The sequence below is a fragment of the Leishmania infantum genome, chromosome 24 (assembly GCF_000002875.2).
Source record: "Leishmania infantum JPCM5 genome chromosome 24".
NCBI lineage: Eukaryota > Euglenozoa > Kinetoplastea > Trypanosomatida > Trypanosomatidae > Leishmania > Leishmania infantum.
The window spans coordinates 19,740-37,507 of record NC_009408.2 but is presented as its reverse complement, the minus strand read 5'-3'; the positions used below and the strand labels follow the sequence as shown (position 1 = coordinate 37,507).

The window sequence follows — 17,768 nt, the reverse complement described above, 5'->3', positions numbered from 1 at the left end:
AGGATGCGCGACGGAGAGGAGCAAAAACGTTGCTGGGCGACGCACGTTGAAACTTCTGCAGAGAAGACCATTTGAAAGCAGAAGACCCGAGGTGGGTGCGCCACGAAACGGAGAAAGCGGCACCGGCTAACGCGGAGAGAGGGAGGGCGTCGCTACGCCAGAGATCTTCTATCAGACCTATTTCACCGCTCTGCGGCACAAGTGCATAGAGAGATACGCAGCGCCTTTAGGAAGAGCAGCACGTCAGGGTGGGGTTTGGGGAGGGGGCCAAGAACACGAGCTCCCGTCTGCATCACACAGGCCCACACACACGCCACGTAGAGCGCTTTATGCCTTTGATCTATGAAATTATGTTTTGTTTAACAGGCGTTGTGAGAGGCGCCCATTACTCGAAGTGTGGGTGGTTCACGCGCCGCAGCACGGAGCAGCTCTCGAAGAGGTGTCCCTGAATCTCCGCAAGGGTCGGCAAGGGCAGCGAGCCGGCTGAGGCTGCGTCCCAACCGTGACGCAGCGCACATGCTTCGAACACTTTTCGCAGGACGTACTGCAGCGACGCGGCAGCGCAGCCGACCGCGTGGCTGGCCACCATCACGATGCACTCGCGCCTCTGCCCCTCTGCGCCGTCGAATCGCTCGAAAAAATGCGTGCACCATTCCTCTGCCCCGTCCTGGGTGAGGGGCGGAATGTACACAAGCGTTTCAAGTCGGCCCTGGCGGAGGACGGCAGCGTCGAGCACCTGCGGTGCATTAGTGATTCCAATGGTGAGTACGCCACTGTTGTCTGTGACGCCGTCCAGCTCGCAGAGGAGACCCGCCAGCATGCGCCTTGTGACGTCGAGCTGGCTTTTGCTGTTGCCGCTGCTCTGGTCCCCGCCTCCGTGCTGCACCGCGCCGCGAGACTGTGCGATGACGTCCAGGTCCTCCAGTACCACCACCGCCGGAGTGCGCGTCCGTGCTCGACGGTAAACCTCCCGCAACTGCGCCTCACTCTCTCCGAGGTACTTGGAAAATAGCATCGTGCATTCCACAAAGAAAAATGGGATAGACGGAAAATCGGCGGCCGTCTGTCGGGCGAGGCTGGACTTTCCGCACCCCGAGGGGCCGTGAAGAAGCAACCCGGTGGAAGAGGGGAGGGATGCCATCAGCTGACCGCCACCGCCTGGGCTACTGTGTGCGGCGAAGACAGAGACAAGAGTGCTGATGCGATGGCGAACCTCGCCTAAACCGTAAAGGTGGGGAGGTGCGCGCTGGGAGCCAGTAGGGGAACGCCGGTGGTGGAGGAAGGCGCGGTCCTCCTGAACCAGTGAGCGCAGCTTTTCTCCGGTAGCGCCGTGCGAGGCGGCCTCCAGTGCCATGCATGCGTTGAAGAGAAACATTTGACGTGATGTGAAGGGGGTCTGTGCACTAATGAGCAGCTCGCCACGTGATTTGAAGAGTGGCTGCCGAACGCTGCGCAACAGCCGCCTCGCTCCCGCCTCGGTAAGCTCGCGGAGCGGGTAGAGAGCAGGTAGCTTTTGTTCTAGTAGCCATGGCGGTACCGTGTCCTGACTAGGAGCACTGGCCACGACCGCACACGACGAGCTCGTCAACACTGCGTGGAGAAGACACTGGAGGGGTGGCAGAAGGCCGTTCATGCTGCATAGAAGCCAGAGGAGGTCAATGTCATCAGCGACAACGATCGAGAAGGGCCGCAACAGTGGTGCACGGGTAGAGAGTGCGCCTAACGTCGAGCTGCTGTGCGCCACAGTGGCGTAGGTCAGCGTCCACAGTGTGAAGTCATCGTCGGGTGAAGCAGCTGCCGGTGCGGTAAGAGCACAGTCGTGCACTCCGGCCGCGTGCCGAACCTTGGTCGCCACCTGCAGTCCGCTGGCGAAGCTCTGAAGTGCCGTACTTTTGCCCGCACCTTTACCGCCGACAACGAGGAGGAAGAGCGACTGCTCCCCGAGCTGGCGAAGTCGCTGCACATCAGCGATAAGGTGTCCGTCGACGGGCATGGCGAGGAGTGGCCGATGGTAGCCTCCTCCCTCCCGCACTCAAGCGCGAGCACAATCGGCAAAGAGACAGGCTGGCGGATGAGTTTGGGGATAGAGAGGGAGGGCAGAGGCGTACGCACAGGCCTCAAGCGATGGTGCGAAGGCCCACACACAAACAGGCGAAAACGAACCGCGAAAGAGGAGCCGGTAAGGGGGCGTTAACGGCAGCGGCCAGGAAAGAGAGAGGGGCGGAGGAGCGGACATTAGTTGAGGTGATCGGACAGCCACCTCGTTGGTGCCGGAAGGCTTTGGTGGCAGCATCTTTCACGCAAGGCACTCCGTGTATGTCTCGCCAGCGATTGGGAAAGCAGCATCGCCTTCACTATCATCACACGCTTTGCGACGGGAGCAACTCCATCTTCATAGTGACAGCTAGAGAGTGTCCTCCGCCATTTACGTTTGGTTTCAGTCCTGCATCGTCAGCGGTTCGCCGTCACAGCTGCGTGATAAAAGCGGAGAAGCGACGGGGCAGAAAGGGAGCACACACAAACCCCTTTTCATGGGAAAACGCGACCACACACACACACACACACACATGAACATGCACGACTGGAAGATTCACAGCGGTATGGCATCTCGAAAACGACAAGCCTGGCAGCGGATGGCTGTACGCACGCGGAGTAGCAAGAGCAACGGCATCGACGAGTAAGAAACGTTTTGTAGCGGCCTGAGAGGTACACATCGGATCGTTCAGCGTAAGCGCAGCTCCAAGGTCGGAAAGCAGCTCCACTGTAGGCTTCACAAAAATTACAGGTACGAAGAGCCATCCGAGAGACGGACGCTGGGCACTTCACTCATCCTTATCCACGGCTTCGTCGATTTCGTCGTCCTCGATAGGCGGCAGAACACCGTTGCGAGAAAGCACCTGCTCGACTGTGGCAACACTCAACCTCTTCTGGGCCTGCCAGTCTGCCAGCCCAGTGATCTGCTTCTTCAACTCTTTGTCCTTGTACAACAGTACGCAGGGAAGGAGGCCGTCGGGAAATTTAGGAATTGCCTCGGTGTAGATCATCGAAACGAACTTGACCGATCGGCGCCGCTGAGCCACCGTGCGAAGCACCGTCAACAGTGCCTCACAGTCGCTGTGACCCGGTTTGATGAGCGCCGCCACCACCCAACACGAAGAAGACGCCTCTGTCACCTCTGCGACGTAGTCAGCGCCCGGGATGTGCCGTAATACCCCAAAGCGCTCCATCGCCTTCTGCCGCTGCAGCTCCATCAGACGTCTTCGACGGATAGCAGCCACCGCTTCGTCCTCGTCGTCCGAGTCCACAATGAAGTTGGTGCCTTCCTCTTCGCCGCCCTTGTACTCGTACCCTCCACGCTCAAGCTTGGCTGCGACTTTCTCCGCTTGTGGGTCATAGGCTGTGAGGCACGTGTTTTGGTTTCTGTCGGCAATTTGTTGGGCTAGTATCTCCAGTTCGTGTGTTTTGTACTTGCCGACGCGGTTGCCATACCGATACTGCACGTCCTCCCACTCCGTCGTGCGAATGCGCTGATCAGCCGTGCGCTCCATCGCTGCAGCTGTCGTCTGGTTTCGAGAATAGGGAGATGTACCTGTGAGTGGGCTTGGCAAAACAGATGTGCGCACCGCAAGTAAAACAGAAATGGCTTCCTTGCTGTGTGAGCCATCCGATGAGAGCACAAAACGACGAGAAGGTCAAGACAAGGACGAAAAAGCGGTGGTGAAGGCGGGGTATAGAAGGGGCAGATGAGCATGCGGAGCCAACGCCATAAGGCAGGCCGGTCTCCAAAAAAGAAAATCAGCCCCTCCTTGCTGGATCTGCGCAGGTGTCTGCGCGGAGGGCAGGGGCCTTGCCGTCCAAACCGGTGCACTGAAACGCTTAGATGGCCAATGGTGAGTCTACACATTCAATTCCTCCGCGCAAACGGCTCGTTCGGAGGGCAAGAAACTGGATATTGGGGAGGTTGCTTGTCGAGACGGCAACCGCTCAGTTTTCATGAGCATAAGCCTCTGCATCGTCAAGTTGCATTCTCCAAATACAGAGAAAACGAGAAACATGCAGACCACCCCTCCCCCCCAAAAAAAAAACGCATAAGATACATGGACTTTAGGAAAGGAGAGGCGAACAGCGCGAGGCGTGGCGCTAGAGACGTCTAAACGCAGCCACAAACACGCAGGCGAAGGCTGGTGCGTGCGAGCACCTCACGTTGATGGCTCAGTTCTCCTCGACACATGTGGTGCACTGTCTACCAGACGGGGGAGATACAAAGAAAACAGGGGACAAAAGAAGCAAAAACGAACACAAGAGGACCGTACATCCACTCACCTTGAACAGTAACCACAGCAACACAGAGAACAGTAGCCACGCACGCCAGCAGAGGAGGCTGTCTATAGCGCGCATACGCACCACATGTGGCGAGATTCGAGTAGTAAGTGCACCGAGCGAAAGAAGTGAGGCTCAACGAGAGCCCACCACCGTACTCATTGCCTCCCGCTTCAGACTCGTGGCCTGATGGTGGCCAGGTCGGTACGTGCCATTGGTGGCCATGGTGGTAGTGCGCTTGGTGCTCGACCACGTTGGGATTGGTCCGGGGAACTCGCTTCGTGCGGCACGCACAGGAGGCACTTCCGGTAAGTACACCTGATTTGGGCACGTGCGGATGTGCGTCTTGACGGCCGAGATGTGTGTGTGAGGGTAGCAGCTGTGTGGCTTCTGAAGCACCCCAACGCTGCCGTGTTCATCAAAAGCGTACACCAGCCTGCCTGCCTCCTCCATCTCCTTCGCGGTGGGGTCTCTTCCCTTGTACTGCCGGAACGCCTTGCGGTACGCCGCCGTCGCAGCAACGGAGGCGTCGTCTGACGGCTGCGGGCGCTCAATTGCGGACCCCGTCGCTGCCTCGGCATAGCGGTAGACAAAATCCATATCTTTGCCCGAAAGTGCTGTGCGGCTGCGCGAGGACCGGAATGGGTCAGGCCAGCTGCGTGCGCCGTTCACAAACTTGTGCGAGCAATCTTTGAAGTACGTTCCGCTCAGATTCCTGTCAGAGATGATCCGGCTGGCAACCATCTCATCCTTCTCCTGCTTTCTTGCAGTGTAGTGCAGCGACCGCTCCGTGTTAGCGCCGGCGGTGGCGGCGCGAATGCCACGCTTCACGGAGTTGTCGGTCGGCATCGTGACCGCGGATGGGAGGTTGGAATCCGGGAGCGTGATCATCTTCTTGGAGAGGCGCCGAGAGCTTGTTTCGACTTCCTCGACATGGTTGAGCAGATCTGCCCTGCACTGCTTGCTCAGCGTGCTGGACTGCAACTGTTTTTCAAGAGTGGCCATGGGTACCAATGAGCTCAACCGAGGCACGATCGGTGACAAGAAGATGCAGCTCTTCTGCGGAAAAAAAACAACCCCTCTTTTTTGTTTGTGCACGGGGCGATTGATCTTCGAATGCTGCGCTAGACGAAGTGGTTGACAGCCGCAAAGGCGCGCGTCGCCTAGGATGAGGGGGAGAGGAAGTGGTTGAAAAGGACTTCAAGGATCGGCACACGCGGTCCAGGACAGCGGTTCGGCAGGTGAGCATGAGAGGCGGGGTTCGAAGGAAACAGACAAGCAGCATACAACAAAATAAAAGTGTGCAAACGAGCAGTGCCACAGAGACGTAAAGCTGCGACGTCGCGGTGTGACTCGCTGGCCGTCGATGGAGAACACCACACAGCTGCAAAAGGAGGACGGGGTGTGAGGGCACGGCAACTTGGATTTCAATACTGCACCACAGTCGCATGCAACGATGGCCCCTACATTGTTGTGCGCCAGCGGTATGTCTCCTTCTGCTACAAGTGCCGCTGATCCCTTCAAGGGCGCAATGGCATGAAGAGCGCCGTAGATTCGTACCTCATCAACGTGGCGCACAACACTTTGCCCCCGATATCGCCCTCATATCACACAAGGCGCATATCCCTTTCGCAGTACGCTCCCACTCCTTTGACCTTGTGTCACCACGTTCATCGGCTGAGTGCCAGCTGCGGGTGGGTGGATAAAATGAGCACATGTCCTCGGGCACACAGGCGCATGATTGTTTGCTTATTTTCAACGTGGCCATTCTGCCACACAGCATGCCTCAGACACCACCCTACCGCCACCCCCGGCAAGACGGCCACAGGCCCCATCGCGTGGTGCCAAGCAGCCGTAGACACACGCGGTGCACGAGATGCGCCGACTCACTCACCCGAGCACGGCCCCTGCCTCGAACTACACCCACCCACCTCCCGCTCTGCCGGCCGCCACCTCGTGCGTCCTCCTCGGCGTGGCTGAGGCAGCCCGTACCAGGAGGCAGCGCGAGGGCCGCGTGGGCTGCGTTCGCACTACGTTGCAGCTCTGTCTATAATATGGATAGTGTACATGTCTTCGCTGCCGCAGGTCGCTCCGCCGCAGATCCATCCACAGCCCCACCTCCGGCATCAGCAGCCACACATTGCTCTGACCTCCTCACGTCGTAGGTACCTAACCCTGTCAGCACCGGACGTGGTTCGGCGTTGACAGGGGAGAGGGTGGCTGCTTGGCTTCCTCGCCCGCAGCGGGCGCTGAATCCTGGATACCACGCCAAAGGGGTCCTCCTTCATGACAGAAGAGACACACACGCGTAAGTCTCAGAAACGAACCCTAGACGAAAAGACTCAGCAGCGTTACCAGGTGCACGCTTGAACTCCTGCGTGCGAGTGCGCGTACATGCAAAGGCATGATTCGTGCCGACGACTGGCGACGGTGGCGTTGCGAGGGGGTAAAACCCATGAGAGGCGGGAAAGAGTCATGCGCCTCGGAGAGACAAGCAGGAAACAGTCGACGGGGGCGAAGTCTATTCGTGCATGTGTATACAACAAAATCAAAAAAAGAGTAAAACAGGCAAATGAAAAAAGCGTTGGAGGTTGTAAGAGAGTGGGGGAGGGGGGAAGCGCAGTGACGGAGTGCGCCCAGCACTGGTGTTCAGAACGAAGCCTACGGATGGACGGAAAAGAGAAACGGAAAAAAAAAAGCAGCCGAGCACACCCTACCGCCGGGCATGCGTTGAAACGAAGAGAACCCTCACTTCTTTGGCTGCTGCGCAGCCGCCCTCGCTGGGATAGCGCCGATGGTGTTGCCACCAGATTTGGCGGCCGCCGCCAGGAGCTGCTCACGGGTCGCGATAATGGCGCTGATGAGACCCAGTCCAGCGACATTGGCCCCACCGATGTCCACAGTGCACACATTGCCGATGGCTGAAACCATATCGCAGGCGTTGCGCGTCAGCACCAGGCAGCGGTCACCGCGCTTCGGCATTGTCGGATCCCGCACGAGGTCATAAATGTCGAGCACTACAGCCACGGCATAGCCGTAGAAGAGGGCTGCACGCGAGACATATGACAGCTGTGACAGGCTTGGCGAATTGGGGTTGAAGAAGCGCCCGGCGAACACGATGTTGTCGAGGAGGCTGAAGATGCCGTCGAACAGCACCCGCAGCACAAACAGAACGTCGCGCGGCTGTACAATGCGCTTCTCCATTGCGTCACTGATCTTCTGCACGTTACTGAGCCACGACAGCATGCGTATCAAGCAGCGTGCATCGGACATGGCCGCGCCTGTCTTCATGAAGTTGGGGTTGCCGTAAAGGGCGCCCATCATCTTGAAGAAGCACCCGGCACCCTTGATCATCTTGTCGCGTGAGTCGGTCGCGGCCATGTACGTGCTAAGAGTGCCGACAACGGACATCTTGAACTTCTGGATGGGTGGTGCTGAGGGAGAAATACGAGACGAAGGGTGGGGGACTATAGTTTTGTGCCAGGCAAGAGTGCTCTGGCTGCGTGTTTACCTGTAATGGGGGAACAGCGTTGAACCAAAAGGCAGCAAGAGTGCAATCGTGCAAGGCGGAGGAGTGGGGCAGCTGATGCACAGGCACACGACGCGAGGTGTCAGCAGAAAAGGGGAAAGGGAGGGTGTACAGCAGGACGACACGGAAGCGGTACGATGCAGTAGAAGCCGCTGCCACACAGGCCTTGGCTCGCAGGTGCATCACACCACCACTCGCGCAAGTGCATTTTCCACATGGCAATGGAAGGCAGCTCAAGTGCCACGGTAAGGAGAGAAGGCATCGCAGGAGATGCAAGAGCAACGGCGCTACCCCCCCCCCAGCGCCATGAGAGGCCTCGCTTTCTCGTAGGTGTGTTGCTAAAGATCAAAGTTAGCTCTAGACAGAAGAAATGGGCGCGGACACGCAGAAAGCAGCGGTGACCGTGAAGACGCTTAAGCGTACCCATGTGCCCTCCTGCAGCGAAGGAGAGGTTGGAGCTGATCTACGCTCGGTGCTTCTGCTCCGCATTCCATTGTTTTCAGCGACGTGAGGGCGCCCGTAGCATCTGCTAAGAAGTACGTTAGCAAGCACCGACGCATTCACACCTGCAAAGAGGGAGAGACCGCGCCACACATCCTTCATATTTCAATCTCGATTCCCACGTGCACTGTGCACCACAACGGTCTTACAAAAGCTGCTTTAATGGCGGCTTATCTGCTCAACGCCAGGCAAGCCCTTCCTCGCTCCTACCCCATCTCCTCGCTGCCGCTTACCGGGAGAGGGGCAGCGAACAGCCTGGGCGTTCTCCTTTCGAGACGGCTATCTTAATCACTTTTTCAGCATCTTGAACGCCTCGTCCTTCACTTGCTGGAGGTCCTTGTTCGTGGGGTCGAGTTTCAGGCCCTGTGAGGCGGTGGTGAGTGCGTCGCTGTATTTCTTCAGCGCAAGCTCAGTGGCGGCTTTGCGCAGGAAGCCCTTTGGCCACGACGGGTCGAGTGCGATACAGCGCAGAGCATCCCAGTAAGCTCCTGTGTAGAAGTGCTGGTTGAAGTAGCAGGCGGCGCGGTTGCTGTAGTAGACGTGGTTGGTTGGGTCGAGGTGAATGGACAGGGTGTAGAACTTTGCAGCCTTCACGTTCTCGCCCTGCTGGAATACCTTGTTGCCCTGGTTCTTGAACCGCGCTGCCTCATCAGCCCGCTTCTCCTGTGGTACCTGCGCCTTCTCGAGCTCCTTGGCCGCATTAGTGTTGTTGGCGGCCTTCGCCAAGTCCAGCGGCGTCTTGCCCTCTCCGTTCTTGGCGCTAGCGTCGGCGCCGCAGCTGCACAGCAGGCGGACACACTCCGAGTCTGCATGCTCTACAGCAATGTGCAGCGGCGTGCTGCCGTCGTTGGCAATGGCGATGTTGACCGCCGCGCCATGCTCAACTAGGAACTCCACAGCCTCCAGTTTCTTCATGAAAATGGCCGTGAACAGAGCCGTGCCGCCGTGCTTGTCCACTGCGTTGATTGGCACTTTAAACTCGTAAATGACGGTACCGATACAGTTGACGTCACCGGAGTGGCACGCCCAATGAAGCAGAGTGCCCGCTTCGCTCTCCCCGTAGATCGTCTTGGCCCCCAGCTCCACCAGAAGGCGGAGGCAGTCCAGGTATCCCATAGATGCGGCGTAGTGCGCAGCCGTGCTTCCTGAGTGGGACTCCTTGTTTACATCGGCACCCGCGTTTGCCAGCATGCGAATGCACTCCAGCTGTCGCCCCTTTACACCCATGACAAGAGGCGTGTTACCGTCCATGTTCTCGATGTTCAGATCCGCCTTGTACTCTAGTAGAAGGCGAACCATCTCGGCATCACCGTTGAAGGCGGCAAAGTGGAGGGCAGCGTAGCCGCCAGCCTCGACGCAGTTCACGAGCTCTGGCTTTTCCTTCAGCATTCGGCTGCAATCTGCTGTGTCGCGCGAGCGCGCAGCGCGAAGAAACTTCTCCACATCCTCGGCAATGCGAGCTCCGTTGTCCATGTCTCTTTTCGTGTTTATTAGGGAATAAAAAAGTGCACTGACCCCCGAATGATGTCGTTGTTTCCCGCGCGCCGCTTCCTCCTCGTCTTTCTCTATCGCTCTCTAACTAATGTGTGCAATCGTTTGTGCTGCCCGTGGAGGCCGCCGTCGGTTATCCGCCGTTCGCGGCAACGCCACCGGTGCACGGAGAGTTTATCCTCCCCCCCCAGACACACACATACACACACACCAAAAAGGAGAACAAGGAATCAAACAGAGGAAAGTTGATATGGGTGATGGTGGCCAGAGATGCTCAGTAGCTCTCCTCTCCATTCAAGGTCAGCCTAGCTCATTCTTCTTTCCGCTCACCAGCATCATTGATTTCAGCGGGCGAAAAGCAAGAGCGCTGTGTTCAATGTCGGCGACGTATGGTGAGACCAGAGGGGAAAAGCCGGGATCGCTGCGAAAATGAGAGTGGTGAGCGCATCAGGCAAAACCAGGAAGACGTGCAACGTGCACTTCGTCTGAGCTGTGTGACCCTTCTTCGATTTTCTTTTCTATCGCACGGACACCACACTGAAGTTTGCCGTCCGTTCCCGGCGATGGCATCCTCACACTTCTTCCACCCACCACTAACCCTTGTAGGTGTGGGTGCATGCATATGCATCAGTATACAGTTCTTTTTTGCCCTTCAACGTGGCCATTCTGCCACACAGCATGCCTCAGACACCACCCTACCGCCACCCCCGGCAAGACGGCCACAGGCCCCATCGCGTGGTGCCAAGCAGCCGTAGACACACGCGGTGCACGAGATGCGCCGACTCACTCACCCGAGCACGGCCCCTGCCTCGAACTACACCCACCCACCTCCCGCTCTGCCGGCCGCCACCTCGTGCGTCCTCCTCGGCGTGGCTGAGGCAGCCCGTACCAGGAGGCAGCGCGAGGGCCGCGTGGGCTGCGTTCGCACTACGTTGCAGCTCTGTCTATAATATGGATAGTGTACATGTCTTCGCTGCCGCAGGTCGCTCCGCCGCAGATCCATCCACAGCCCCACCTCCGGCATCAGCAGCCACACATTGCTCTGACCTCCTCACGTCGTAGGTACCTAACCCTGTCAGCACCGGACGTGGTTCGGCGTTGACAGGGGAGAGGGTGGCTGCTTGGCTTCCTCGCCCGCAGCGGGCGCTGAATCCTGGATACCACGCCAAAGGGGTCCCCCTGTCGTGAGGGGTTCAGTGTACAGTAAGAGGTAGCAAAAAAAAAAAGAAACGTAACACAGACGCGGATCCAACAAGATAGACACAGAAACACACGAAGGAGTGGAAACCAAAAGGAGAACAGAAGAACAAAGCATGGCAGCATGCAGCTACTGCACTCAAAGCCGGATTTAGTCACCAAAAAAAAGCATAAAGGTAAAAGAACACAAACGACCAAGCACACGCTTGCTCAGTACTTCAATCCCGTCTCTCTCCTACACACACCGCTGTCCCACACGGCTACTCTGCGCATCAACGCTCTTCGATTCCTTGCTGAGACGATGAAGCGCCGGTGTTTAGGGAGAGAAGTCGTGGGCATGAGCTTGCACTCCCTCTCTTCATGTTAGAACATTACTTGCAACAAACGGAAGAAAGTAGAGAAAAGAAAACGCGGAGGAGAAGCGCAAGTGCACTTCGCCTGTGCAGGCGCTGAAATTGAGGTCGGGCATGGACAGCGGAGACACGTGGCTAACAGTTGCAGGAGTATATCAGGAGGAGGGGTTAGGGAAAGCTTAAGAGGACAGGAGGAGGTCAGGTGAGGCAACACATAGAGCCTACACTCAGCACACGCTGCTGCAGTATGTGACTACACCGCGTTCGAGCGGCTTCCGCCTGTATTTTTTTTTTTCGCTTCGCTTTTAGCGTCTCTTTGCCGTCCCTGCCGCCCCTCATGGATGCACGATACCACCATTAAACCTCAAAGGAGTTTAGCTCGTACGCAGGGGCAAACAAATCCAGCGTGTGTGCCTCGCCGCCGCCGAAGAGGATGGTGCCGGCATTGTTCCAGCACACGGCGTTGTAGCGAGAGGCACTCCCGCCACAATCGGAGCGCGACGACGTGGGTACGGAGGTGTTGCTAGAAAAGTTGATCAGGTACACGCCAGTAAGCGTCGCCACGGCGCACTGTAGAGAATTGCTAACAGACATACTCAGCACGGCGCTCTCCATGTCGCGCTGCACGTTTGGGCTACGCAGCATTCGGAAGTCCTCCACCACAACGCGCTTGTCGAGCCCGGCCGTGAACAGGCTGTTGTCACAGCTCGTGATGCAGGAAACAGTGTTCGTGTGGTGCGTTGCCGCGCTGACGTTGCGGGGGTCTCGGAGATCGTAGATCAGCGTCGAGCAGTCGCGAGACCCGGTGATGACCAGGTTCTCGCGGTCGCTGGGAACGTGAATGGCTGTGATGATGTCCGTGTGATCAAAGTAGCGCTGCGTCACGTGTTGGCCGTCGAAGATCATGAGGGAGTTTGCGTTTGACGTTTGCACGCCGACGCAGTACCGCGACCCGGACGAGTCCTTCAGACACTTGAGGCTAGAGATAAAGTTAGCGTCGTCGGGCTCAGTGCCGCCGCACTCCTGCCACTGTGCCTTGCGATTGCCATCTTCGTTGTAAAAGATCACGGCCGGCGGGGTGTTTGTGTACCGCCCCACCGCGCCGACGATCAGGGTATGGCCGCGGTTTGTGAGGTCTAGGCAAGAAGCGTAATGGCGCGAAAGGAGGACGTTCTGCAGCAGCACGCCGACGCCGTCCCACGTCCCTATCGTGCCGTCCGACGAGGAGCTCACGACCACCTCGCGATGGTTCGCACCACCACAGTAGGCAAGAGAGAGAATGGGGAACTCGTGATGGCAGCTGGAGCGACGCAGGCTCAGCGCCGGCTTGTACGGCGACCATCCAAATGCCTCCATAATGTACTCCACGTCGTACAGGAATGTATCGTTCATCTGCGCGAGGCGGACCGCGCCTCGCAAAGCACTCAGCGTCGCAGTGTCGCAGTTCCGGACAGCCTCGTACGCGACCTCCATTAATTTGCCTAGGCATGTCATGCCAGCAGTCCGAGTCGTGTCGTTCTCGATCATTTGCACCAAAGTCCCAACGACACTACGGACGCTTAGCAGCTCCCTTCGCGTCATCATGGCCAAGGTCTCCGCATAGCCAATTAAGGGTGCACGGCTACAGTCCAGGCGCCGTGGCTTCGACAGAAACGCCATTGCACGCTGCACGATCGCCTCCCTTGCGTGCGCCTTCGCCTCCTCAGGCAGACGAGTAAGCACCTCTACAAATGGAGCAACGCTCTCGCCGCTGTCTACGCGGCCCTTGCTGAAGAACGCCATCGAGCACATCACCTCTAGGCTATCCGCAAAGGAAGCAGGATATGAGAGACGGTGGGCCAGTTCGCTCACTATTGTGTCGTACTGCTTCGCCTTCACCGCATCCTTGATGCGCTGTGCTAGGAAGCTCGTATCCGTCTTGAATCGCACCACGGCATTCGGGTCTAGCTCGGACACTGTCTGCTGAAGATGTGCCGCCTTGTACAGCTCCGAGTGCGCGAGTTCAATATTGATCGTGATTTTCATCTTCTTTTGCGTGTGTGTGTGTCCTCGGCTAGCACCAACTACAAAAACGAGAAAATGAACTGGTCAAACGGCTAACAAAATATGAGTTGAGCGTGGAGAGTAAAGTGAGATCTATGCGTGCGGAGGTGTCGTCAGAGGTGCACAGCCGCAGTAAGGGAACGAACACAATGCCAGTATCGAAAAAAAAAAGATGCGGAGATTGGGGGGTGTTAGTGTGTGCGCCACATCCGATAGCGGAGGAGAGTAGCGAACGAAAGAGGAAGACAAGACTAAACCATATTCTGTACTTCAGATATCATGATCTCTGTGCTCACTTGCCCGCATACACATCGCTACACCCTCCCCACCTCGGCCAACTTTGCCAGCAGTGATGAAGACCGAGTGACACTGTGCTGGAAAACGTGGTGGAGATGGGAGGGGAGATCTCAAGGCAGGCTTTTCCGCAGCATCTGAGAGAAAAAAAAACAGAGAGAAACTTCCGTGCCATCGGCTCGAGAGCCTCTCTCTGAACCTGCACTATTTTCAGTAGCCCGGCTACTCCCGCGATTCGACTCTGTTGCGCTCCGTTTTTTCTTCTTTCCCTTGTTGCGCACTGCCTCCGAGAGACAAGCGCAGTCCAACGCAAAACGCATCGCTCGACGGAATTCAGCGATACTTCGCCTCATTTCCCCCTCTCTCGCCCTGCGTAGCCTGCGAGGCAGTGACTGAAGAAGCTTCTTCGCGAGCAGCGCCCAAGACTGTTGCCGTAGGCGGCCAGAGAGAACAGCACCAGCGTCTTTCGCGCGCTCCTCGGCTGTTGCCTGTCAAGCGGCGTTTGCCCTTCGCTTTTTCCCGGCGAACCTGCGATGGTTCTTTCTGCCGTCGTCTTCATGCTTGTTCGGCTGGCGTCGATCCGCGTGCTGTTTCCATCCCCATCGAACGGCGGGGAAGCAGTACACGACAGCAAAGTCACCGGCTGCAAAGACGGACCAAAAACGAGGTTTCAACTCGATATCGCCGACTTTAACTCCAGTAGGGATCTCGCAGCAGTCCTTGTACTTCGTCACAAGGCCTGCCACCTGCTCGACGGACATGTAGTTCTTTAGCAGGTCAAAGTACTGGAGAGCAGCAGGATTCCTGGTCGAGTACAGCAGTGTCACCCACCGTGCATGTTGTTCTGTGAACCCTGGCTCGAGCGGGCAAAACAGCGGATACTCCAGCTGCTCACTGAGCGTCTTGGACAGTTGTTCGACGGATTTCGACGCGCCGGGAAAAGCGCTGAGGTACGTCTCCAGGATGAGGCGCTCCGCCGCGCAGTCCTTCTCGTACCTATTATCCGTGTTGTACGCGTAGCATTGCTCCTCGTGCACTGTACAGTAGTAGCGTCGAGTAGGCGCCGCGTAGCCGCGCTTGAACGGACCGACGACGATCAAGCGCACCTCTGAGGAAGATTTGGGTGCCCAGACCCCAAGCAGCTGTGTTCCGTCCAGGTATGTGTATTCCTCCACCGTCGCGTCCTGTGCCTTGTAGTTGGCCAGGTCGCTATCCTTGGCGGCCGGATAAGGAGGGTGAAACTTCAGCATTGCCGCCTCTACCTCCAGGGAGAAACACCACTCTCGCTGGGCGTTGTTGTCTTGCTGGATCATGTCCGTGTGTTCCTGATTCATCGACATTCCCGTAGGTTGGCCGGAACGGATGTCACTCACCAGGAAAATGTCATGCGTTTCCTGGTAACTACGCCGAATCCGCAAGCACAGCTCCGCGGTGCAGAAGTCGTCGATGAGCTCCAGCACACAGCTCCCCTCCTTCGACGCAATCTCCTTGACTCGTGAGCAAAACGGTGCTGGGTCAATGAGAACAAAATCGAGCGCCGGAAAAAGAGAAAAGATAAGCGGTAAATGAAGTCCGCAAGCAGCGCCGGCGTACACGACAAGCACCTTCTTCGGAGACGCACCGCTGCCGCGGCGTTTGACGTGCATGGAAATCTGTACCAAAAACTCCACTTCCGACAGCAACAGCTTCCGCTGCCCGTAGTGCAGCCCTTTGAGAAGTGGGCACTCGAAGGATGCTGTAGAGGCATTGTTCTGGTACGGCCTACGCGGCGCATCCTCCGTAAGTACGCGGCGCTTGTCAAAGAACATTCTCATTGGTTTCTTCCTTGCGGCCCTATCAACTTCACAAGCCCGTTCAGCCGATGCCTAAAACCAGCGATCTCACAAAGAGGCACAGGAAACCAGGGAGCAGAACCAAGAAACCGGCAACAGCCGAGAAGGGCACGATGCAGTGAGTGCGCGCCATTCAGCAATCAAAAAGGAAAGAGCGTACGGGGAGCAGTGATGAGAAGGAGGCTCGAGGCAGCGCCGTAGCCGAAGTGATAAACATACCCACGTTGATTTCGTGATATCGATGCGCAACAGGCCATGGCCTCGCCGGCTGTGATGCCATCCTCTGCACCCAAGGAACTACGTTATGTCAGGAGCTGTTGTAAAAAGGCAAACGCTAAAGTCGGACAACCTTATGGGCACCGCCAACGTGTCCAGCAGCGGCGTGTTGCCGTATTCGGTTTCATTGCACCACTCGAAAATGCGCAGACAAAACAAAAAGACAGGTACATCAGCGGGCGCGCTCGTGCGCACGATTACGCAAACCAAAACACCGCAGGGTCATCTATACATCCGGCATACAAAGAGGCACCGACGCAGTCGCACACACACACACGCATACACATACAGCACCGACCCTCTTCAGTTCACCAAAAGCAGCCCATTTGCTTCCGTCATCTATATCAGCTGCCGCTCCCGCATCCCTCCAACGGCCACCCTGAAGTCGCGGGCTCTAAAAGCAACAGCCGAGGTACGGCACGATAAAGGCAGCCGTGAGCGGGTGCACCGCTGCGACACGGACTTGAAAATAAGCACGAAGAAAGGAACACAGAGGGTAAGGGTACATTTGATTCTTACAACCGAAAACGCCTGTATTGATGCAGCACACACTCATCGAAGCACGCGTCTAACCTTCTACTCCCGGGCCTGCGAGAGAGGCGGCATCACACACGTGGCGACTCACTTCTGATCGTCGAATACGAAGACGTGCTGCCGGCTAAGCTTTTGCATCGAAAACTCTACGGCCACGAGTTGTTTCTCTACGAGCTCCTGATGTGCACGCTGCGACGGTGTTTCCAACTTGCTGAATCCTTTCGTCTGGTAGTCCTTGTTGAGTGCGTCCCAGCGACGCTGAAGGCCCTCAAGCAGCTGCGCCAGCTCAGACGGAGAAATTTCCGACCACCGCTCCTGCGCAGCTCTGTCCGCCGCCTTGTGGTCTTCGAGCATCTGCTTGCGCGCGTTCATGTCTTCTTTGATTTCTGTGATGTACTGCGGCACCTTGCCAAAGTCCTCGCGATCCGTCGCACGAGGCTGTGGGGCTGGCGTTACCTTGGTCGGCACCGCCATCGTGTTTTCCACCGCGTTAGCGACTACAAAGTTTTTCTCTGTCCGTAACCCCATGACAGGGCGCTCGTTACGCAAAGGCACGTCGGGCTTTGCCTTTTCGCGGTGGTATTCGCTCTTCTTAAACGCGGAGTTGTCCACAGTCGTTGCGCCGCGACTGGCGGTGAGCGGGCCTTCGTTTTTGCGGAGAAAGTTCTCCGGGGTCACCGTCGAGCCGACTTCGCGGCCAAAAGTCCCAATGGGCTTCCGCGAGGGGTGCACAGAAGCGTCTGTGTACTCGCCACCGGCGTTAGCTACAACAGCGCTAGTACCGTGAATGCCGAAGGTGGACGCTGTAGGCGGTGGTGCTCGGCGACTCTTCTTGGCGGTGGCAGCGGGCTTGACGGTCACCACGGTCCCGCCCGCCCCTAAGGAGTCGCTGGCGGTCACCAAGTCGTACACGCACTCACCAGACATGTTTCAGAGCAAGGGTCAGTGTTCCAAACCTTTCGACGGCTGCAATGAGGGTGCGTATTCATCAGCGGAATACCGCACGATTGGCCCGATGGCAACGGAAAAAAAGAGAGAAGACTCCAAAGCGAGAGAAACGTTGCGGTACGCGGGGACAACATCACGGGACAAGGAAGAGGGGGAAGAGAGGGGGGAGTACGCAGAGAGCTAGGTACCAGAGAGAACCTCACACCAGCACGCTCATATAGTGGAGAACCCCATCACGAAAGCACGCACACACACACATAGCGTCACTTCTTCAGACGCAGTCAACCTTGGAAAGCAGCTCACCTTGGCTGGCCTTCTGGAAAAACTCATTCCACCAGGTTCGGCCTACGGCTCCCTCATGTTATTCTTGCAAGTATCGCTGCGTATGTGCGCGACATCACTTTGCTTTCCTTTTCTTTGCACAACGCTGTGATAGATGTGGAAGGTTAA

At 57.3% G+C, this 17,768-nt stretch overlaps 8 protein-coding genes across 8 annotated transcripts; all 8 read right to left on the bottom strand.

Annotated features, from left to right (window-relative positions):
• Positions 1-385: 385 nt before the first annotated feature.
• LINJ_24_0170 (putative ATPase domain protein) lies at positions 386-1,993 on the bottom strand (the record flags this gene model as incomplete). Its single annotated transcript, XM_003392482.1, has 1 exon — positions 386-1,993. The coding sequence occupies one exon, from the start codon at positions 1,991-1,993 to the stop codon at positions 386-388; it is 1,608 nt and encodes a 535-aa protein (XP_003392530.1).
• Positions 1,994-2,822: 829 nt separating this feature from the next.
• LINJ_24_0160 (conserved hypothetical protein) lies at positions 2,823-3,548 on the bottom strand (the record flags this gene model as incomplete). Its single annotated transcript, XM_003392481.1, has 1 exon — positions 2,823-3,548. One exon carries the CDS (start codon positions 3,546-3,548, stop codon positions 2,823-2,825), a length of 726 nt encoding a protein of 241 aa, XP_003392529.1.
• A 907-nt stretch (positions 3,549-4,455) lies between these two features.
• On the bottom strand, positions 4,456-5,325 carry LINJ_24_0150 (conserved hypothetical protein; the record flags this gene model as incomplete). Its single annotated transcript, XM_003392480.1, has 1 exon — positions 4,456-5,325. The coding sequence occupies one exon, from the start codon at positions 5,323-5,325 to the stop codon at positions 4,456-4,458; it is 870 nt and encodes a 289-aa protein (XP_003392528.1).
• Positions 5,326-7,068: 1,743 nt separating this feature from the next.
• Positions 7,069-7,731, bottom strand: LINJ_24_0140 (glycosomal membrane like protein; the record flags this gene model as incomplete). The annotated part of the gene is made up of 1 exon (XM_003392479.1): positions 7,069-7,731. The coding sequence occupies one exon, from the start codon at positions 7,729-7,731 to the stop codon at positions 7,069-7,071; it is 663 nt and encodes a 220-aa protein (XP_003392527.1).
• A 907-nt stretch (positions 7,732-8,638) lies between these two features.
• On the bottom strand, positions 8,639-9,823 carry LINJ_24_0130 (ankyrin/TPR repeat protein; the record flags this gene model as incomplete). The annotated part of the gene is made up of 1 exon (XM_003392478.1): positions 8,639-9,823. The coding sequence occupies one exon, from the start codon at positions 9,821-9,823 to the stop codon at positions 8,639-8,641; it is 1,185 nt and encodes a 394-aa protein (XP_003392526.1).
• Positions 9,824-11,748: 1,925 nt separating this feature from the next.
• On the bottom strand, positions 11,749-13,416 carry LINJ_24_0120 (G-protein (beta)-like protein; the record flags this gene model as incomplete). The annotated part of the gene is made up of 1 exon (XM_003392477.1): positions 11,749-13,416. One exon carries the CDS (start codon positions 13,414-13,416, stop codon positions 11,749-11,751), a length of 1,668 nt encoding a protein of 555 aa, XP_003392525.1.
• Positions 13,417-14,219: 803 nt separating this feature from the next.
• LINJ_24_0110 (conserved hypothetical protein) lies at positions 14,220-15,536 on the bottom strand (the record flags this gene model as incomplete). The annotated part of the gene is made up of 1 exon (XM_003392476.1): positions 14,220-15,536. One exon carries the CDS (start codon positions 15,534-15,536, stop codon positions 14,220-14,222), a length of 1,317 nt encoding a protein of 438 aa, XP_003392524.1.
• Positions 15,537-16,457: 921 nt separating this feature from the next.
• LINJ_24_0100 (conserved hypothetical protein) lies at positions 16,458-17,297 on the bottom strand (the record flags this gene model as incomplete). The annotated part of the gene is made up of 1 exon (XM_003392475.1): positions 16,458-17,297. One exon carries the CDS (start codon positions 17,295-17,297, stop codon positions 16,458-16,460), a length of 840 nt encoding a protein of 279 aa, XP_003392523.1.
• Between the last annotated feature and the right edge of the window lie 471 nt (positions 17,298-17,768).